Below are 23,881 nucleotides of genomic sequence, written 5' to 3' on the forward strand. Positions count from 1 at the left end.
AATTTGCTAATATTCCTCTCGCTTAACAGAAATGGGAATGGGGTGTTGCAGATCTAGATGGATTTATGCTGAACCTTTAAGAAAGGCTGTGGTTTGTTTGAAAACTGAGTTCTTCTTTTGTTTGAGTTTTTTTTTTGTTAAGTAAGAGCCCATTGTTTGCCATCCACAGCGATTAAATGTTTACCATTTCCACAGGACTCTCTTGTCTCATGTTAAGTGAGATGTGAGATCAATAGTGGCTCAGCAATTATTTGTCCATTGATAAAGCCTTCATTTCTTAAATGAAGTACATTTATCTGTGTCCTGACAATGATAAGGGAGCAGTACCAGTCAGCTGCTGCCTAGTCTAGCATTTAGCTCCACAGGCAGACAATTGCCTGGATATGGGTCAAATGATGTCTAACTTTCTTCCTATTGGCATTTCACTTTACAAACTGCTCTGATGGGAGGTTTGACAAATCATCCTTGCTGAGTTCAGATAATAAAAACTAGCAGGACAAATGGGAAGTTTTGGTAAAGAGAAAACAATGGTTGATTTCAGGTTAAGTGACCAGTCTATAAAGCTACCGGATGGTAAAATGAACAGATCTATTGTATCAGAAGATGATAGAAAGTATCCCATGTAAGGCACTCATTTGGTTCTTCAAGCATCATTTAAATTTAGTCATTTAGCAAATTTAATTGCTGAAAAATTAATTTGTGCTGATAGGAAGCAAATCAAAGAAACAGTGAGACAAATTTTGGCTCCACTAAAAAGTGTGAAATTATCTTTGGCTTTAGCGAGGCCAAAATTTCACTCCAGTGGAGCATGGCGATCTATTTCAGCCCCAGAATTAGAGAATTCAGCAGCACATGTGGGGTGAGGGGTTTTTGTTGGTTTTGAGGGTTTTTAAAATTTCTAATTCTGATTTATGACAAAGAAAGAAAGGAGTTTCCAAACTAATGTCAAATTTCGTAAAGAAAGTTCAAAGAGGCTGATAAACTGACACATTTGCTTTTTCTATCTGTACTGTATCTTGATTCAAACCAGAAATTATTAAAGACAAATAAACCATCTATATGTATTTTTAGGCCTACTTTTTGATAATGTATACTATGAGCTATACTGGTTATATGCTATAGAAAAAATTAGGTGTATTATTACTCTGGGATTAGGGTAAAGAAATTGCATTATGCCCAATTTGGCTAGCTTTGGGAAAGCCAGGTATGTTTATTCTCATTTAGTGGTAAATTTGATAAACAGTTACACACCTATGTGATCAGCATCTTTCTCAGATGTTCTCTTTCCATGTTTTGGACATGAGTTCATAAAGTAGTGTTAAAAGTAGGTTTAACAGTCCAGTCTGTCAAAGATTTCTTTATTCTTTCCCAGTTTTGCAACATGTGCCTGGCCACTAACTTTCTACCAACTGTGTGATTACAGTTGCTGAACTGTGATGGCTGTGTCTTGGTTATTTTTGCCTGAAAGAAACCTGTCAGATGCAACTAAGTAGTCAAGAAAATCCAGGTTTGCATATCTCTTGAGCTACAGATTTTTTTAATCCATCTTCAGATTGTGGGGAAAAAAAAAAAAAGGCTGATATACCTGAGTTAAATTGTGGTTTGGGATGTTGATTACTTTCACTCCCTTAGTTGGAATTAAGGGGAGAATACCTATATATGTGAGAACACAGGAATGATGTCCCAGAAAACAGGCATGTTTTGGGGTTTGCAAATATGATGTAAACCACAATCAAAGAAAGGTTGACAAGGATAATTGCTGTCAGAACTGGTATCCTGATTTACTTCAAAGCAAGGTAATAGCTCAGGATAATTGAAATGGAGATTGGTAACAGTGATTGCTATTTTTAGGCCACCTAAACAGAAGACTTCTTTCAAATAAATTATCCTGGTAGATGGATTGCTCCTTTGCAACAAAATGTTTTGGCTTCATCTTAAGTCCAGCTTATCTTCAAATAAAACATTCAATCAGCATCTAGTGTATCATTTGCAGCAAAGACAGATGTTGGTGCAGAATTCAGACATGTATGTCAGAGATCAAGTAGGGGAAGAAGTGACTAGAAGATGGCTTAGCAGTTATACCAAGGTACACAACCAAAACTGTGATGGGCAATTTTGATCACAAGACCTGTTTCTATTTGCTTTACTGTGATCTCAGCTGTCAATTACACTGGTTGATTAGTATAATGCTGTTCTGGTGTGCAGTGAGAGAGGAAAGCAACACACACTCATGTGCAGTGAGGAGGTACACAGTGAGGGAATTACCACAGAGGACCTACTCATGGAAAGATTGTGGTTCTTTAAGGGAACCCTGATGGACTAGTGTAGTAGATCTGTAGATTGTGTAAATGTGTCAGAGTAATGTGATGGAATTTAAATTTAGTCCAAACTTCCTATGTTTTGACAGAGTAATTGACTGACCACTGATGGTGCAGTGAAGCTGTGAAGGAAGCGGTCTCTGCTGGTGGTTTAATGTCCTTATGAATCAAGGCTCATGTTAATCTAAAATACAGCTGAGTCTGAACTGTCCACAAAATGGTAATCTCCAGTGTGATTGTGATGATTGTGCTGGTTGTAAGGACTGATTTGTTCCCTGACTTTTTAACCTGTGGGAGCACAAAAGCTGAAGGACTGATTCAGCTGAACTGGTTATCTGCTGAAAACAATAGTTCAGGTGTGATGGACTTCCTCCTTTCCAGATTGGCAGTGGCTGGACTGAAGGATGGTATGAGGAACCACTGAGGGTAGACAGACAGACAGTCACTGAAGTATGAAGATCCATGGGCGTGAAAGAAGACTTATGTACAGAGAGGTAAGCTCTACCTAGCTGTAAAGACATTTGCTTTCTATAACTGATGGAGGGAATTTAAAAGTTACGTAACTACATATATTAATACTATATAGAACTAAACAAAAGAGATGCTACTCTCAAGAAACTAGTTACCAAACTATTCTGGCTTACAGAATAATTGCTGAGTCAACTGTACCATTATATAATTGGCAGTGTCAGTCAGATGCGCCCAGACAGACTTGATGGAGAGAGGAGCTGAGCTCCTGTGCCTGGGTATATCACTCAGTGGAGTGGGTATATGCACGAGAGTTGTGCACTGCTAGCCACAAAGGCTACAATAAACATGCATCTGTCTAAGCTTCAAAGCATCCTCTTTAATGCTACCATCAATCAAAAGCATTTTCCTTTATAAACCCTTTGGAACCTTTGATGAGTAGATAACGAACAATTACCTTTCATTGAAAATCTAGCAAGCAAAACTGATATGATTTGAGTTTTGAAAAAAATATTGTAAGTGCTTTGGGTTTTGAATATTATTTTACTGTTAGTTTACTAAGATAATCACTTCTGAAATGTTAGGTAAAAAGGCAGAGACAAAGTTCTTTGCCCTGAAGGAGATTGCCACCTTGTGAAGAGACAGACAATACGGTGCAGCCATGAATAACAAACAGCTTTACAAGGCAGTCTTGTATCTGTACAGTTATAAAACCCAAACAACTTATTCTCAATAAATTAATTCTGTGGATTATTGACTTAGTGTTGGCTTTGAGAGGCTTTATATTAGACATTTATTTTTAACCAAGCACTGTACTAAGAACAATTGCATAAGGTTTTATTGGTTTGGTTAGCACTGTGGTGTGAACATCCTTAGAAATGTAAAAAGGTTGGTATGTCTTAAGCACTTTTTATTCAATTAAACATTACAGGGCCAGACTTTCAAGAGCCATCTGAGGTTGCTGAAATATTTTTTGATTAAGTGGTATATTTTTGGCATTAAGACCAGTTTTCTGTTGAGATGCCTAAGAAAAGTAGATATGTGTCAAATGCACCTAGATACTTGGGTACAGTAATTGCTCCCAGTTGCTTATATAGAATTTGATGCTTAGCTAGTTTTGACAACCCTGTTGAGTGCATACCAGCATTGTTGGGCATTTCAATGTCTTCAAAAACCTAACTCACTTTTAGGATGTGAGGCATCTTATTAACTTCAGCCGGATGATTCATTTGCACTTTTGGGCACAAACTTAAGTACTTAGCTGGAAAGGGTATCTGTGGTTTTGATTTTGGTTTTGTCATCATTCTCATTAAATATTTGCCTCAGTCCTGTAGGTCAGGTGGTAACATCTTTATATTTTATTCTTTGTACACTAACGTCTAGCTTTGACTATTAGCAAATGGAATTATGCAGTATGCTAAATAATGAACTAATTGGTTTCAAAGGTGTTGAACCTTTCTTAGCTACATCACTTTTATATGCAAGTTATGTGATTACAAGGCTCCTATTAGTAGCAGAATTAGCTCTTTTCATAGTAGGATAAATGAGAGAAAAACTGGATAACCTGGCTTGGTACAAGCTTGCAAGGTATTCCTGCCCAACTGCTTCAGAAATGGAGCACACTACCTGGCAGAAGAGCTAAAGGGGTAAGAACAATTCCTAAACCAATGCAAAGTACTAGAAGAGCTGATGAAAGCGATCAAACAAAAAGGCCACCTAAATGTTAGAATTTTCCAAATGCACTTCACTTATTCAGCTAATTTAAAATATCACTGAACTGAGATGAATTCTCTAAATATTTTATCAGAGGAAAGCTACAGGCTCTTTAGACATTTCTGTGCCACTGTCTAATGACTGAAAAACCCACTTATTAGGCATTAGCAATCTGAATTCTTGTTATTCATCAGATTAATTCATAAAACATAATTTCTGCAATAGATAATGTCCTGTTTCAACTAGGATAGGGTTAGGTTTCCCCAGCAGAGAGAGGGGAAGGGATCTCCAGCCAGGTTATTCATACCATGCTGGCGTCAGGTCCAGGGGCAGAACCTTTTTACCTTCCTCTTTGGTGGGCTTGGTGGCGGGAACCTGTTTCCGTGACCAGTTAGCGGTATTTCTCTGTATATCGTTTGTCTTGTTCATTGTTATTGCTGTTTATAGTTGTTATCATTGCTACTGTTGTTGTTCAGATTGTTTTATCATTCTGTTGTATTAAATTTCTTCTTATTTTAACCCGGGGTTTGTGCCTCACTGCCAGCCCAACTGGCTGAGGGTGGGGGAGGGGCAATGGCAACGTGGTCTCCGGTCCCGGCAGGGCTTAAACCAGCACAGATAACTTGCTTTTCCTTCTCTGAATCTAAGACATGGAAAGCAACGAAGCCCTGAACACAAAGTGTTAATAGTTATCAGGGAAATTCATCATCTCTTCCTAGGATTCAGAATGTATGTACTTCATAACAGTCAATCCTGGTAGCATTGTTCTAATTTTTAAAATAATTCTTTGGTTTTTTATGCATGTTCCATGTCCTGTACCTCTGAATTATTGATCTTTTATGCTCCCTGTATTTAAAGAGCTTCATCTAAAATTTTCAAAAGCAAGTTCAAATTCTATAAACACCACATGGAAGGACATATTTAAGACAGTAATTAAGTGTAACAAAAACTGTTCCTTTTAGTCTAATTGCAATTTTATTATAATAATTTATTTGTAGAATTGTATTCCTTTACAGAAGACTTTTTTAAAACCTGAAGATTAAAGAAAAACATTACTAAATCTCACCACTGCTCATATTTCTTTCATTGTTGTGCTTGGCTTGACTGTTCACTCTCTTTGTAGAGAGTGTAGAATACGTTTTGAGTAAAACAGGAGTTTTGGCTACGGAGGTAAGACTGAGTCTGACCTTCTTTATATTTTTAAGCCTCTCCTTCCAACTGTCTGCCAGTAAATAAAAATTTACTTGGCTAAAGTTTATTTAGACCAGCTTTATTAAGTCAACAAAGTCCAAACCTGAAACAGAGGACAGGCAGAAAAATCTGTTCCTATGAAATCAATAGGAATCCATCTCCCTCAGCCCTTTTTTATTCCTGGCACTGGTGATTTTTCTTGATTGATTCATTGGAGGGCACCAGTTTAACTAATTTGTCTTGCATAGGTATCTTTCCCATTCTGTGTCCTCTCCACTAGTACAAAACATCCCTTTAAAGGTTATGTCCTAGCCAGATCTGTCATAAAGCTATTATCATTAATTTGCACTTTAAGAGTTCCTTTCACTTTTTAAAAACTATGAGATACATTACTGATTTATGGGTTATGATATGACAGCCATCATAAGCAAAGATTGTTTATACTTACCACAGATGTCTTTGAAAAAGAGGGATATTTCAACCATATCCCCACTCCATCTGCTTTACATAACTATATTCAATATCATAGAAAAACATGGTAATCTGTATTTTCCACTGTTCTCTAGAATTTCTAATTGAATTTTATCCTTGTTATGAATATTCGAAAATAACATAGAGAAATACAGAAAGCTTGTAATACTCTATTAAATTCTGTAGGTTTTAGGAGCCATTTCCATAGAAACCCACTTGTAATCCTTATATATAATTTTTTTGCATGTGTTAATTAAAAAATAATCCTCAGATTACCGTGAATCTCATTAAATATATTTTAAAATCATGTTTTTCACGAAAAATTAAGAAAAGTAAAATATTTTCAATGGTTTTAGAAAAAAATAACATTATTAAGTATGAAGAGTAGAGTGTACCTACCTAAACTAAACAGCACCAGGAATTTGAGACATACAAATTCTCGTAGATCAAACTGCAGGGAACGAAGCTTTGCTACTAGTTCTTGTGCATGGCTCATAAGATTGTTGAGGGTGGCTCCAGCTTGGGATGCTATTATGGAATAATCCACCTGTAAAAGAGAATTGTATTTCTGTCTGGTTGTCATGCCCATAGAACCACTTTAGGATGTTTCAAGCAATTGCTTGAATTGTACAACTGGGATACTCCTGGTTAAAAGAATCATTCTCAATTTGAAGATGTTATCAAGCTAAGATGATTTTATATATAAACTGATTTTAGCACAATGGTATCTACTGAAAATATTATTAATCCATATATCTTAATGGTATGTCACATCACTGTGAATGCTGGTTTGTCCGCTTGTCTTTTTTTCTTTTTTTTAGAAGCATTATGTATGAGAACTGCTTATGACACTCGTAGCTGTCCCCATATCAGTTTGTTTTATTCATTTGATGTCTTTTGTTCTCACTGTAATTGTATGATCTTGCAAAGAAAGACTGATGAGGTAAGCTTCATGCTTACACTGGGTGTATTAGTCCAGAGGGACATTAACAGTATTCATGGGAAATGGTTCAGTGTCCATAACTTGGCCAGAAACATCTATTCAAGTCCAAAAATGTCGGTGTATTCCCACAGGAAGCAGAGGTATTGTGTGCGTGGTTTCTGTTCTCCTTAACTACACAAAATCCTGGTATTTGTTGGAGTTGGTTCCAACAGACTTGCTCTGGCGAGTCCTCCCCTGCTGAAGGAAGAGCAGGCAGGTGTGTGACACTGGCCAGCTGCACTTGCGTTGACCCAAGCAGCAACCACAGTGCACGAAACTACTTTCTCTGGGGCACAGAAAAAAGCAGGACTGCTCTGGGGGTCTGCTGCCCTTGTCATGCTGCCCATTTGTTCTTGGAGGAGGCCGACCTGTCTATGAGCTTTCTGAAGTGACACTTGTATATAGAGATCCAACATAAAGCTGGAATTAATACACCATGTTAAAAAGGTGATATTCACAAGCAAAGTATACTTAGAGCCCTTCATAGACAACACACCCCTGGACAGTCCTTGAATCTGTGGCAACCTCCCCACTGCTCACACACTGAAACTTTTTCCTGGTGAATACTGGTTCCATTAAGGGGATGTTTCCCTGCAGTTGGCTATACCAGACTCTGCCACTCTGAAGATGTACACTGTTAACTTTTGCATGCTTTGTCATGCGATGCTGAGCAGTGGAAAAGTGCCCGGGTACCGCAGCTTATGGGAACGCCATGTTGCAAAGGTGAAGCGCTGGGCTTGAGGCTGGGCCTGGGACTGGAGTGAGCTGGCTCTGAGACCGGGCTGGAGACTGTGAGACTGGGCAGCTCCAGCACAGTGGCAGCAGCGTGGAGCAGGGTGCAACTGCTTCAGCTGAAACATTTTCAGCTCAGCTCAGGTTTCATCAGAATGTGTCACATATCCCCTACAAATGCCACTGTCCTGTGAAGATGGCCAGGTGTGTTGCTTGCTCCTGTGTTGAGCTGCTCCCAGCCAACTGGCTGAGACCTAAAAGGGCTACTGAAACCTTTAAAAAAAATTATTTTCTTGCCTGGCTGCTCTAATATTACCAACACCTTTCTCTTTTAGGAGGCTCCATAACAACAGGGAAATTGCTAACCATATTTCATGTAAGCACACATAAGTGAAGTCTGGCTCTTAACTAAAGACTAAACACAATGGTAAGTGCACACTTTGAGTTAATGATTTGTTTAAAGGTATCACTGTCCTAATCCCATCTTCAAGGTCTCCTATAATAAAGAACAGCCAGGAATCACCAGACAAAACAGACCAATACTGCAAAATTTTGTTTTTCCAGGCACTGATCCCTTAAATCTATTTTTAAAAAAAACTGTTGAGGAACATGTATTATGAACGATTATTTTTTTAATTTCAAAACTATTGAATTGATTCTGTTCAAGTATAAACAACAGTAAAGCAAAAAACAGGGTTCAAATCTAATGAAATTTCAGCCAGGAAAGATAGAGAGATGACTGAAAGGAATTAAAAGTGATGACCTTAATATAATCAATAGGTTACTGACTTTTAATAAGAAATTTTATTATATGTACTCTTAGTGCTCCCAAGACGTTGACTGAAGGCAACTGTACAAGAAAAATGAAGTTACACTTTTTGTATGGATGTTAAGAATAACACTGCTTCAACTCTGCAAAGCATTTAAAGTTGTACTCATATTTCAATTAAGTCAGTGGATCATGCTTAAGTATCCTGTGAGGTAGGTTTTATTGGTCTCCTTTACACCTGGGAAAACTGAAGTAGTGACATTAAATAGCTTACTTAGGGCCAAAGAAATCTGTGACAAAACTAGAATCTGGTCTTTGGAAACCCCAGCCAAACCATCTTTCATAAATTACTTTCTATCTCCTCTGTTATTTTTCTCTCTTTCTATATGTGCATTTATACTTATTTATTTATATATAAGTATATATACTTATATAAATAATAGGAAAAAATAAAGTAACATACCTCAAATACTTTTTACTCAAAGAGCAGTTTAATATAGTGACGTGATTCAGCTACTTCATATTGAGAAACCGGTCACATATAAATATCAACTTTCACAACTTAATTTCCCTTTTGTAATTGTTAAGGGGGGAAAAAAGCTCAAAGTCCCTCACTGAGGTTCCAGTTTGTGGGGGAAATATGCTATTCACATCATAATAAGGAGTTAAGATGTCTGGATGTCAAGAATATCAGTGGCCTTAGTGCAGCGATTATGCCATAATGGAAAAACCCAGTAGATGCCTGGATCTCCCACCATCCCTCTACTGGAGAGCTCTCAGGCAACCTGCTACTCTTTCAGGTGCATTTTATATTTGCAGCACCAGCAAATTTGTCTGGGAGGCAAGTCCTCATCTGCCACTCACCAAGAGCAGGCTGTATTAAATTTTTATATTTATTGACATTTCATTACCATAATTGACTGCAGTTGGTTCTCTAGTAGAAGGCACAGGGCTGCCTCCTAAGCAGGAGAATTGGTCCCTTGAGTAGGATTTGCAATTAAAAACAACGCAGAATGGATTTTTTTTTTATTGTGTAAATATGATGAGTTGAATTTTCAGCTTTAACTAGAGAATACTGGGTGTGCAGAAGGCTTTTTTTTCAAGAGTGAGCAAAATTATGAGTTGGTGGAAAGACGACCCCCAAAGGTGTCAATCAGTTTATACAAAATCAACTGTGCATGAAAAAGCCTCAGTTAATGTCTATTCTGAAAAAGTGGTCACATTAAAGAGTATGCTGTCCTGCTTGCTTGGTCTTGTATGCAGAAAATGATACTAAAAGGTGTATTAATTCTCCTACCTTCCAGACCATGATTAAAAATGTTTTTAAAAGACAAAGACTAAACCAGCCTGGATCTTGAGCAAAATGCTTAGTTGCCTACCGAAGTCTTAGCATTTACTGTAGCATTTATTGTACCATAAATTTCATTTGGTAAAATCAAATCCACAATGGAAATAAATTATTCTTGCTTCCCAATTAATAGTATTGCATTTTACAGTTGATTTTGATGTTGAAGATGGTTTGTTGACAGGCATTTTTGAAAACAGAAGTTTTGATGAAGCTTCCAAATAACATAATTTGGAAGTAAAATGATGGGTGTAAATTTACGGCTGCATAGACAAATGGAAGTGTGAATTCTTCATGTACCAGTAAACAGTGCTACATTGCATGATGAATACAGTTATGATGAAGAAGTAATGATAGAGGCTTAATTGGATTAGCTTGGTACCAAAGCAATGCAGACAGAACAGCACTGAATAATTTATACTGTTGTCTGTTCTTGCCATTCTGGTGCTTAAACTGGCATGTTTAAGGTTAGTATGGACACTGCTATACAGCAGGCTGTGCTGTAGCATACCATTTACTAACTGAAATGCCTAAATCTAAAACTAGATACTCAAAACATCTGACCTGCTGCCACCTAACTTTGTGCTTAAAGTCCTCACAGCTCCACCTTCTACCAGCCCTCTGGGTGCCAAACTGCTTCTAGTCATGGCTGGGACTACCCAAGTCATGACAGTGGTAGATAACTGTATATCCATCTCATGATAGAGCTCTTTATAGGTTTATGAACTATGCAGCTTTCATCTACCTAGGGCAGCAAAAATACCGAAGGCAAGATTTCTTCAGTAGGCCAGTGGCTGGAGCCACTTGAGGTATAGGAAATCCAGGGTCAAATCTCCAGTCTAAAGAGTGCATGAAATAAATAATTCTATAGCCTGACAATTGAGGTATCTTTCTGAAAGTGAGAAATATCAAGTTTCTTCAGGTAAATCTGTCCCATCTTGTGGATATTTTCTGATCATGGGTATTGGGCAGAAAGAAGGGGGGGGGGAACCTTCGGCTTGGTTTGGAAAGGAAGGATTTTCTTGGTGCTTAACCCTAGGAGGAAACTTCCAGCTGGGAATCTGAAGTAGAAAACATGTGCATAAGTCCCTTGGGCAGGCAGCATTCATGTCATACTTTCTCTCCTCAGCATTTCTCAGGGCTACCTCTTACAGTTACCACCTAGTTTGCTGCTGGCTTTTCCTGCTCCCTGTGTTGCAGAGGTAAGGGCTGGGTGGATGAGGCTGCAGGCTCTGTGAGAGGGCAGGGCAGGACAGAGGCACTAGCAGCAGAGGAAAAGAGAAAAGATGATAGTATTAGTAAGAGGGTCATAACTTAAATGGACTGCAGAAAAATATGGCAATATTGCATATTTTTCTAAATTCTTCTCTTGATACAGTTGAGAGTGATTTAAAAGTCAAAATCTCTTTGCTGTCAGTGAAAATGAGTTAGGCCAGTGCTAAATGTTTGTGAAAATACTACTTTAAAACAATATATCATGATAAAGTACTTCTGAGTTCAGCAGCATTTAGATATTCAGCTATCAAATAATTTCTCAACTGATAACCACAGAGGTAAGAGAGATGGAAGTGACTAATTCTTCAGGTTTTTTCTCACATGAAGGTCTCATTTAACACAGTGAGATATTGTTCAAGGCAAGAACAAAAGACAAACTTTTTTTACAACATGAAACTATACCCTGGGCTAAATAAATGCTGAGGTTGAAGGCCAGAAATAGAGGGAGTACTTGTACTTTTTTGTTTTGGAAATTATTTAGCATGGCAATGAATGATTCTTGAAGCCAAATCCCTGGTTTCACTGGGTGGAGTCAGGTGGTGGTCTTCTCTCTATGCCCACAAAATGGAGCTTAACATTCAGTGGTGGAATCAGATTCCTTCCTTCCTTCTAAAACTGTGTTTCATTTCTAGAATATGACAAGTGGGGTCATATGGCGTGTGAAAAGGTTGTGTGGAACTGTATCATCCCTTGAAAGCTTGAAACAGTCTCCAGAATATAGGATTAGAGTGATTTTACTTGTTGATGGCTGTTACCAGTACTGACTGAATGCCATTCCTTTCAGTCAGAACAGGAACTGTGCAAGTAAGGAATAAAGACCCTGCAGTAGCTGTATAGAATACCTGTACAGTGAACAAATGTTCTAGCAGACTAAGGTAAATTAGATCACTGTGTGTTTGGGGCACAAAGGCAAAGGAGGCAGTGGATGCCTAGGTGCAGCAAAGGGACTGTCCTGCCTGACCTGACTCTGCTCTGTGCAACCCTGGCCGGCACAGCTGGCTGCTGATGATGGGGGGCTGCTCCCCCCCACTGCTCCCTCCTCGGTTACAAACTGCATTGAAAGCCTGGGGACTGGCCCACAGGGGTCTGCCCTGGGTTTTGAAGTCCTGATCCTGCTGAGAACCTGTGAATTGGCTCTAGTGTATGGCTATGTGGGTGGATGAGCCTTTCTCTCAGAAGGATGCATTCAGCACAGTATAGGGCGAGCAAGTTAATTTACTATCAAACCATAATTACTCTTCCACTGTTTCCTGAAATACATATTTCAGTGGCAACTGAAATGGTGGTTATTAAACTAATTTTGAGCTCTTCATATAATTAATACTTTAATTAAAAGCATTTGAAGACGTATTTGTGTTACTAAGCAAATGAACATGGAAAAACACTTTGAAGAGACGCTTATGTAGAAAAAATGAGCAGCACTCAGCATGGACAAAACCAGCAGATATGCTTAAATCAGGTTTGGATATATTAATTAAAATTGTGATGACTTACACAGTGTAAGATGCTTGTCATTTTAACATGATACACAATAATAGAAGATAATGAATTAAGCTGCCAGTGGACCTTTCCCCTAGGATGATGTTATTGTGCTTGCTAATTAGTTATAATATGCAAATAGTAACACTCCAAAGTACTGCATTTACTTTGTCTAAGTTTCAGAACAACATCAAGACTAGAAAAATTCTATGCCCTGTAGTTGATTATGTATAGATTAATCTATAGCAGATACATTTATGTTATAAAATGCATAATAATAAAAGTATTGTTAAGTTTCATGCAGATAGCTATTTTAATCAGTACCATTAAATTTTCCACTCTAGTAACGGTGACTATTGGGTTCTTCAAATTATTTGTATGAAGACATTAATGTGCAGAACATAGCTAACCTAAACTACAACAGAATCCATTTTTTTACGAAAGTGCTGCAATGCACTTTGTGTTTTTTATATAGAGATGAGATGATATGGAATCACTGCGAAGTCTGAATATCCATAAACTTCACTGGAAGACAGACCATCACCGGAAATTCTTTGTGAATGTTTAGGTATCATCACAAGGACTGTGCTAACTCAAACTGTTTCTTCAGGAGCTTTTAACTATGTAAGTTCATTTCCTCTTATTACCCTCTTATCTTACACAAATTTCTATTCTAATATTTTAAATCCTTTCCCAGCAATGGAAGACTGAATGTGCTCACTTTGCATTCCATCAGCATCACTACTCCAATAGGCAGTTGGGACAGACTGATGTGGTGCTTTCTTCTTTGAATTGGGTCTCTAAACAACTTGTCTCTCATGCTGGGCAAGCTTAAAATCAAATATGGAACTTTACATGAAATTATATAGAGAAATTAGTTCACTAGTATGGGACTTGTATGGAGGACTAGCAGTCTTTAAGAAATGCTGTCAGACTCCAGACAAATAGCTTTCGTTTTCTTTATGGGAGTAATGAGTAATGCGTTTCCTATAAACACAACAGAGTTAGCATGTGGAAAATGGAACAGTTCTGGCATGCAAGGATTCATGTTAGGTGCCCTCTCCATGACTTTTTACTGGAACTGGAATTTTAGACTTAAAACCATAGTGCCACAATGGTTTCATGGCAAAATAGCAAAGCAAATGTAAATTGGAATCAGTTTGTTCACAGGTGTGTCCATAGCTACTTGAAAGGCTCAGAACGTTTCATGAATATTTGGACAAACCCAAATTAGGCACTTCATCATTATAATGGAATTTTGAAGTGTTTTACCTAGTTTAGCTGAGAACATTTAGTTCAGATCCAAAAAGCAGCTAGCATAGTATCTTCATAAGAACTGAGGTACTTTTAACAAGTAGCACAAGCTTGTTTTCCTTTAGGCAGAAACCACTAGAGTGAGGAACTGTATAAGCCTGGATACAAGAGAACAAATACTACACTGAACAGCAAAATAATGATTGCTTGACCTCATTTGTAACCACCTTGAATCAAATCCTGTGTGTGTTTGCCTATGTAAGGACTTCTAAATTTGGCCCCTCAAAAGCCAATACCTGTTTTCTGTCAGGTACAACTATGAAGCCTGACTGCAATCACAGATCTAATGGGGAACAAATGAAAATTAAAAAAAAAAAACCAAAAAACAAAACCCCACCAACACACTAATTTCCAAGAACTTAAGAAGTAATAGCTTTCCATTAGATATCCATTATCTTTCTATACCTATGATTAGTGTATGTATTTTTAGTAATTTCTTAGGATGAATAAAAAAATATGTTTCCTTATCTACTTTTTTTTTTTTTTTTTTTGCCAGCTCCTTTCTCTTGTCTTTTGGAGACACTCCTTCCTTTAACACTCTTGTAACTTTTTGTGCAATAGTGATACTTCTGCCAGGGTGATCTTTCTTTGTGATATAGTCATCTGTAGCCCAGAGTTGGCAAGTTCAGCTGCCTCTTGGGAACCTTTTCAGTGGCAAGGTGATCTTCCCTTGAACTTGCAAGTCTCTTCTCTAAACAAACAGATTCTCCAAAGTCCTCGGCAAATACAGCTACATTGGGACAGTAGAAGCCTTCTTTGCAAGTGCGTAAATCTAACAGAAATTACATTGCCACAGAAAATTCCCCAGGCCACGTACCTTTCAGTAAGGTACAGCTGAAAGTATCCCATCTAGGGAGAGGTTCAAGCCACAAAATTCTGATCTAAATTGAGGTTAAATTTTTATTTGCTTCAAAACACAACCCTGTCAAGATCTTGGTTATCTCTCATGCTCTTTGGTGCTATGCTTTAGGATACAAATCCAGATGAAAAGATGTATGTGTGATGACTTTAAAACAGTAGTTTCAACAATCTTAAAAAAAATCTGAGATTTAGGCACGATTTTGGATGGCTTTTTTCATCTGAAAGGCTTTGACCAAACTCAGCAGAGGGAAAATTTGGCAACAATGAGTAGAGTGTTAAGTATGAACAAAATGAGCAGCTTGCATCTGAGCAGCCGAGGCTACAATTAATGTGTTGTGTGTTGACTGCAGCATGAAAATGCATGAACAATGATAATCTGTACAGAGCTTTAGTATCTACCCTGTGTGCGCTGTGTTTTAGCAGTGTATGGCTGGTGTAGAAGATACAAAAGGAAAGCGCTCAAGTTGGAGGAATTAAAGTTCTATAATTAGAAATGGTCTGTTAAAATTACATGACACATGGCAAGCCTGCAAAACTTGGCGTGTGGAGAGCATATTGGCAATGATTTACAATTAACCACCACATTGCAAATCACTCCTTAGCTGTTTTCTATTATGAAATTTGGAGAGTTGTAAAATGCATTTGTGCTACTTTATTTCCTTTTGAAATGGTAATTGCTACTGCTGAGGGGCAGTACTTAGTGCAGAAAATGAAGTGTGCAGCATAGGGAGGAACTTGTTTCTGAGGAACTGCTGAGGAATTGTAATGATCTGAAAAAAGTGCTTTCTTGAAACGTATACACAAAAAAGAGCTTCATTTATGAAACTCCCACCAAATAAATAACAGAATAAAATAAAAGTCTTTTTTTGTGCAAGGACCAATGCTTACTACTTTGTTGCTGACTGCACTTTTTCCCCATTGAAGTGGGAACAGTGGATTGACACTGGGTAAAACTCATAAACCAATGGCTTGAGGGAAATGCAGATGTATGGAAATGTGGTAGGAATGCCCTAAGGTAATGGTTTTTGAGCCAATGTGTTTGAAAATCATGGAGTGTGCTTCTAACTACTAGCCCATTTTAGATACCTAGTATAGAACTGACAGTGGTATGGCCCTGGGGAGCTGGATGAAGTTTGACTTTTGTGTCTGAAGAACAGAGGCTGTGCAGCCTGAGTGGAGAAAACAGGTATGTTCTAATTAAGTGGTGATAAATTCCTCCCTTACAGTTTCCCTCTTGATTGTGATTGTAAAAAGGTCTGTGTTTATGAGTAGCTTTTACGGAGGGATATATTAAGGAAAGCAAGGAGTGAGGCTTCTCAAGTCTTAAATTTTCTAACTTGTGACAATAATCATGACCTCTCAGGTAATAAAGTAGGCTATCTAGCTCAGGTCCTCAGTTTAAAGTTAATATCTTTGAAAGCCAGATGATTGACTGTAATTTTGCTCATAGTACTTTGCTGGTAGTATTAAATAAAAACATCTACGGCACTTTTCATCAGAAGTGTCATAGTGCTTTCTGAACCTTAATCGATTAATTTTTATGAGATGGTGGCATGGTTATTTCCCTTTCTCTACTGGAGGAACTGAAAGGATCAGGGCAGCAACCAGAAAGTATGCAGCATCTAGTGCAATAACAAAGGCTCATAATGCCTGGGTCTAGAAGTATGGCTTTTCAGGATCATTTTAAAGTTAATACAGAGACAGACTCAGGCATAATAGTCCTTTCATAAATACATTTGAACTGGCATTGTATCATAGAATGACAATAGACTGAGATGATGCTACCAAGATGGTCCATCTTGACACTTAGGAGAATAAGCAGTTGTATTGGATCATCTGGGCTAAGCAAGTAACTCACATCTGAGCTACAATGCAAAAAGGCAGTATGCAGCAGCTGAAGCCAGGAATGGCTTAGAACAAGTAAGTTAGAAGCACTGTCCAGGCATGGAGGGATGATGTTAAAAAGCCAGTGTCCAGCTAGAGTTGAGACTTGCAAGGGATGTCAAATTGCTAGTTAGGGGATGAACAAGGGAAATGTGGGACTGCTGCTGGATTCAGCTTGTGATTTAGTGTCAGCAAACACAGACCAGGCTGAGGTACTCAGGGCTGCCTTTGCCTCAGTCTTTACTAATAAGGTTTCTCAGGCTCTGTGCTTTGCATCAGGGCTCAGGGAGGAGGAGAGTGACAAGCATTAGGTATAAGCTGAAAAAAAAGAGATCTAGACCAGAACTAAGGAAGAACTTTTCCCCATGAAGACGGTCGGGCAGTGGCGCTGACTGTGCAGGGAGGTTGTGCAGTTTCCATCTTCGGGTGTTTTCAAAGCCCAACTGGACAACGCCCTGAGAAACCTGGTCTGAGCAAGGAGCTGGACTGGAGACTGCTTAAAATCCCTTCCAGCCTGTATTATTCTGTGATTTTCAGATTTGTGACTCTGACAATATTTTAAACCCTCTGCTTGGCTCACGCAGTTTTGTCCATCTAAATAAGAGTTTCTTCAATGAAGGATTTTCACCCATGGAAATAATTTAAATAGATGATGTCCTAAAGTAAATGCTTTTGAATGACAAATTACATACAACTTGCATACTGGCATAGTAATGGCGTTTCTGAAATACCTCAACTACCAGTGGTCTTTCCATGAACACACATGCCACATACAACCCAGCAAGAGCAGGCGCAGTCAGTGCAGCTGTGCCCACTCCTCACAGCAATCTGGCTTTCAATCTAGGATGACAGTGACTAGAGTTGAATAAAATCAGGACAATACAGTGGCATTACATGCAGATTTCAGACTCATTCTGGTTTCAAAAACAGCACCGGAGACTGCATATTTACTTCAGGTCTGGTGTCTCCCTATTTCTCAAGGAGAATCTGTGGTGCCTACATGGGAGTATGTTCTCCAGCTGTTAGCAAGGGTGGAATGGGAAGGAGTTCATCCATAAGGAAAGGGCTGACTGTAGTGTTCTTGTCTGCTGTTCTCGTGATACAGCTCCTTGCACTCCAAGCAGCCTAAGTGTGAAGAGGAAAGTACAGAAGATGATGGGAGATTCTGGGGGTGTATGCACTGACTTCAAAATTACAAACTTTGGCATAGAAAAGTGAAATTGGCTTGAAAGGAGGATGTATTAAACCTATTTGACAAACCCAGGGCAAAAATGGATGCAATCAGTCCAATCTAGCCAGGTTTTAATTTAGTTGGAGACTATAATTCTGCCTGGAAATATACAGTTTCCAAAACGAGCTGATGATTTGCAAGCACTGCATTTCACAAGCATCCTGCTACCTGTTGTCCAACAGTCATGAAATTCTCTGCTTTGCCTTGAGATCATGTACAGCTGGGGTATTTTGCAAGAAAGGATAAAACTGGCTAATGAGGTAAGGATTGTCGCTGTAGAAAAATAGGGACAATGGTTAGAATTTAAGGGTATTTAGATGTCTATTTCAGTGGGGTTTAGGCAACTGTCAATATACTTATAGATTTATAAACACAGGAATAAGCAAGCACCCCATGTGGTAAATAAAATAATTGCTAGTACAATTGTTCATGTTTTGCGAATGATGAAATGGAAAGGGGATCAGTCATTTTATCAGTAGCACCAATATAAATCAAGAGTAATGCAATTACTTTTTGCTTATATAATTAAGGAGTACAACTTTATCTCAGATAGGTTAGTGACTTTTCATGAAGGTGCAGGAGTCAGTTCCATAGCTAGAATTTGAATTTTCCTGCTTCTGTCTTGGACAAGTCGATCATTTCTTCCTTCTATTGTACACCTTCTAATCATAAATGCAAACCGTTATTTCTCCTTCTCATTCTTATAAACACTTGTTCTTAGTGTTAAGAAATGGCTACAGGTTTTAAATTGTAACTAAAGCTGTAAGCAGATTCCGCAACATACAGACATAAATGATGTATCTTAGAAAAAGGAGCTCTTTCCCGTGTGTGTATAAATTGAAGCAGTTCAGTTTGCAGCTACTTAAATATCAGCGGACTATTGTTTGTTTTCACTCTGAATCAGGAATACAATGTACAGGCACACTTTGCTTCTCTTTGATACTGTAATTTTTTTCTGTTAAAACCTGAAGAATCTTCGGTATAAGGTTCTTATTTTACTGTCAAGATTTGTGCTTTGGAAAGTATGAGGGAGACAAAACTTTCTATTTCCTTTGTGTTTTCTCACAGTTTTCCTAATATTTGACACATTATTGCTTTTGCATTTTGGGACATTTATGCATCTGACATCTGAAGAAAATTAACCCTTGGAAAGCTGTGCAGAAGCTGCAGGGTGTATAGCCTGAGAAGCTCCTGAGACAACACCTGCATTTATAGCCTATGGACTGAATAATATTCCTGGGATTAGATGTCACAGATGCCCAGTTTCTCACACATGTGCATACTTCTCTAAAAGCAAGATATTTCTGACGTAGTAGCTGCAGGTTCTCTAGGTTTCTGATCCAGCTAGTAATTCTTTTGAGTAAATCACAGTTCTGAAGGGAAAATTAGCTATAATTGCTTAGACCTAAAGCATCAAGTTTGGGAGTGTTGTTGCTGTCAGAAACCATTTTAGCTCCAAGGAAATACAACTTCTCAAGGAATAGTTCTCATCTGCTATTTTTCAATCACTGAAGTATACAAGTATATTTGAAAAGCAAAGTGCTTATGATTATATCTGCTTTTCTAAGTTTAACTGTAATCAGCAGACTAGGAACAGAGTGCACAAGTCATTTTATCTACATTATTTGTGGAGAATCTCTGAGAACACAGGAGTGCTTCTGACCTAGTTAAACTCCTGCTATTTTGAAAATTATTATTAAAAAGCCATCAATACTCTTCTGAGCCCACATACTCACTTGTTGCCCGGTAACCAGAAGGATGGAGCCTTCTTTCCCATGTACCACTTGCCGGTAAATGTGATCTAGAATCAAGAGTTCACTCCAGCAGTTCTGAAGCAACTTCATTTGGTCATCAACCTGTAAAGCAAACATGAACATTAGTGGCATCACTCTGGGAGTAAGTTTTACAGTACACAATGGAATCAGTCCTTTTTAAAGCATCTGGTTAACACCATGAGAACAAAAATGCTATCAAAAATTATTCATCCGCAAAATTGCTGTTCTCAGCTGAATAAATAGGACACTGCTGAAACCTTTATCTGTAAAATGTATAGAATATTTACTGCTGATTACATTCTAGGATAGAACTGTGGCAGTGTTATGCAAAGTAACAATAATAGTATATTTATTAAATGCTCAAGGAATTGGGGTATTATTTTTACCCAAAACAAGAATAGGAGAAATAATGCTAATCTGAACTTTCCCATGCTCCCCATCCTGGAACCTTGGCTTCTAGAAATAGTAAGGAATCTGCAGATTCAATAGGATTATTGCTGCAAGCAGCCCAAGTCTGAGATAGGTCCCTTGCAAAGGAAAAAGTGAAGAGAGACATAAGCACCCCCTCTAAGAATGGCTGTGATATTATGAAAAGAAGAAAAAAACCTTGTTCATAAACAGAAATTAAGCAGCTTCAGGTGTCACCGGTAGGGCAAGGAAGGGTTGTGCACAAGGCGGTAGTGAGCAGTGAGACACATCACTGACTGCATTTGGTAAGAGAAGGAACAGAGTGGGCATTCAGCACACGCAACCTACATTAAGTTTTTGTGAAATGTTATTTGGTATTTGCATATTATTGGACAACAAAGTATATCACTAAAATGACTCCTATTGCAACTGGATTGCATTCATTTTCATTCACTTTAAAGACTGAAAAATAATTAAGATTTCCATAGAAAGCGGAGAAAAAAAATCATAAATTAGTAGAAGGCAGACTATTAATTCAAGTCATGGTAAATATCAAAATCCTGTGGACCTGTTTTTACTGAACTTACTGATTTCTTCCTAAAATTAAACAAAGTCTTTGACTTCAGACATGTGTCCTGAAAGACTTACTAGATGCGTACATTAGCCTTGCTACAATTAAGTGTCTGGTGTGGATGTGGTAATAGAAAGTAAATAGTTAAAAGGATTCTAAGAACCCACACAGATAGCAATTGCTTAACAGATTTAAAATGCTATAAATTAAGAGAAGTAAAAAAGAAATTAACAAAGATAATATTTAAAGTGGAGAAATGCTTAGAATTTCTGAGACATGGAACTATTAGAATTCTTTCTCAGGCATTCTAATTTCAACCACTTTAGAACTAGATTTTGTAATGCACAGGAAACCTCATTATAAGGAGAAATTTTTCAGGAGCTGAATTAGATAATGCAATAGATGTTTTCAAATTTTATCAGCTACAACCTAATGAACTTTTGAACTTTATTCTTTCAAGCTTGTTTTCTGATTGTGTGGTAGAGAAGGAAGTAATGTTTGTTACTAATAGTTTTTTGTAGTGTCACCTGTGAAAGTTACCTACTATTGTCTCCCTCTTTCCAGTCACTTGCCATATAGCTCAGACTTTAACATCTTAAACATCAAAGTCTTTGTTTGCCTCCTTCATTCATCTTAATTTCCCTTCTCCTCACTCACAGTCTTCTCACAACTGTTCTTGTGGCAGTTTCTCCCCCTTAGGTATCTGTCTGAAATTACTCCCTCATGCTGGACTGTGCAAGCAATTGAAATCAGGAGAGAAAGGGAGTAGATTAGCACAAAGCCAGTGGGGAGAAAAGGACATAAGAAGCCCTGTGTAGGAGATCGTGTTCTCCCACACAGCCTGTGCTAGGACCCTCGATTCTTGCTTTTGCCTTCTCCCTGACTGCAGCAGGTGCTGGAAAACTGCACAATTCATTCCTTCTACTACTGCTTTATCTAGAGGATGATATAATTTTCATGGGATTTTGGTTTGGTCTGGGTTTTTGTAATAACATTTTTATGCCCCTGCCCCTTTGTTCTTAAAAAAAACCCACCCAAAACCAAGGAAGACGATATAAAAAGATCTATGTCAGAATAATATCTTAAGGTCGCAAAATCCATCACTGCGGTATTAGTTAATGTTTCTATTGTCCTATTCTTATTTTATCTTCAATCTGCATTTGTGTTACAACAGATTTTAATGCATAGACAGAATAGGGCTGAATTAGTGTTGTGCAAACACTCAGTTCTGATATTTCAGATGTTCTGCATGCTTTGGCTTTCCAGTATTAAGAATAATCTTTTATCACAGTTGCTGTTCTGCCTACAGTCACAGTTAATACATGTATGCTCATGGAACTCCTATAAGCCACATATCCACTGGCAATAGAGATGGAGGAAAGAAAGAGGTGTGGGCTCTGTAGATGGATATATTACTAAGTCAAAGTAAAGCTAGTGCTATCACAAACTCAGCCTTGCTCCATCCCTATGCTGTCTGTGCCCATGATAATTCATTTCTGTTCAGATCACAGAGCAAGGCTGATTCTGTATTAAAGATGTCTTCCTCTGCCCACAACATGTATTTGACTACAAAACCATTTCAGCCAAGGGACTTGTTAGCTCAAGAGAGGATAGTAAATTACTACATTGATACACTCCCTACCAAAACTTGGGCCACCTTTAAAATAAGGCAATATTTGAAGAAAATGTTTGAAATTTACAATTCCAGTACACTTGCTTTTTATGTGAAACTGTTTTGTGACAATTTTCTCCTCTCTATAACAAGGTGTTACAGAAATCAAATAAATTATGCTAATGTAATAATTTAATCCAAAATTATCATTTCACACAAAGCTATCACAGCTTACATCTGAATAAACAAACTGTGAGACAGTTTAAACATTCGGCATCCATGTCTTAACAACACCTGAATAAGAGGTCAAGCATTTGATTATATTATAAACTACATATTTTCAGTCAACCCATCTGTCTCGGCCACAAGCTTTTGAAAACAAACTACACTTTACAGGTTTGGCTTTCTGAAGGCCCCAACAGCAGCTAGTCTGCAATCAAAGCTTACCTCCCAAGCTTTATCATATCATTACCGAGCCAGTGCTGTGAGAACAGTATGAGATGGCAAAATCACAAAAAAAATGTTTTGCACATAGTCTGTTCCTGCTGTTCTACAAGACTCATAAAACTAGCAACAGAGAACATCTGCTAGTGGTTCACAAAATCTGCTCCTCCATATTCACTGTAATTTAACCAGTGAAAGCCTATAAAATGGATAGCATAAAAAGCACAGTACACACCCGCAACACATACTGCCTTCAGAAGACTATTGCATCCAGCTGTTTTTGCCATTTTAAGAAAGCTGGAGGCAGAGCAGAATGGTTCACAGTTTGCACTAAGAAGAAATAGAGATGACCTGAACGACGGTCATGGATTACTAAAATGATCAATTCCAGCCAACTTCTGAAAGACATGTAGATGAGGAAAAATACATATTTTATCTCTGCTAATTGTTATGAAATGAAAAATAGAAAACAACATAAATCACACTGAACAAATATTGTAACACATCACTTCTTATGTCAGAATGAGCTGGTAAACTTTATGATGTGTGTAGCTTCAACCAGAACACAAACGCATTTGTGTTTCCATGGCATGTCAATAAATGAGTTGCAGAAGCATATTATCTGGCAAAATGAAAAAATCAGCCTTTCATGAAAACAAGTATGTGCCTTAAACTCATCCTGAAGGCAAAGAGTTTTAAGTTTTGGTGGCTGAAGAGTGAGTTCTGAAGAGTAAGGTTCTCTACAGAAAAAGCACCTTGTGGACTTCCGTCTTCTGACTCCAAAGCCAAAGCATGCTAGCCTGCATTACCAGGGTAAGCAGGAGAAGAGATAAGATTCTGTCACCAAGATAACTTAGCTCCAGTCTGGGACTTCCCAATTATGAACATAAGTTTCAATCATGGTATACACTGAATTAGAAACAAGCTCAGGAACTTGTACTACTGGCTAAACTTTGAGGTTTTTTAGTTTGTGGAAATCTTTCAGAGTATTATCAATGTTTTAACAACAATAAGAAAAAAGTGCCCTTTGTCCCAACT

The 23,881-nt window shown here is 38.0% G+C and overlaps 1 protein-coding gene across 1 annotated transcript in view; it reads right to left on the minus strand.

Annotated features, from left to right (window-relative positions):
• The window catches only part of NR5A2 (nuclear receptor subfamily 5 group A member 2), an 83,279-nt gene that overhangs the window by 20,977 nt on the left and 38,421 nt on the right, over positions 1–23,881 (minus strand). The window contains exons 5-6 of the mRNA XM_074908216.1: positions 19,770–19,889; positions 6,561–6,708 (exon numbers count right to left, since the gene is read on the minus strand). Coding sequence (XP_074764317.1) covers positions 6,561–6,708; positions 19,770–19,889 — 268 coding nt within the window. The remainder of the gene's footprint in view (positions 1–6,560; positions 6,709–19,769; positions 19,890–23,881) is intronic.

The sequence above is a fragment of the Athene noctua genome, chromosome 5 (genome assembly GCF_965140245.1).
Source record: "Athene noctua chromosome 5, bAthNoc1.hap1.1, whole genome shotgun sequence".
Lineage (NCBI taxonomy): Eukaryota > Metazoa > Chordata > Aves > Strigiformes > Strigidae > Athene > Athene noctua.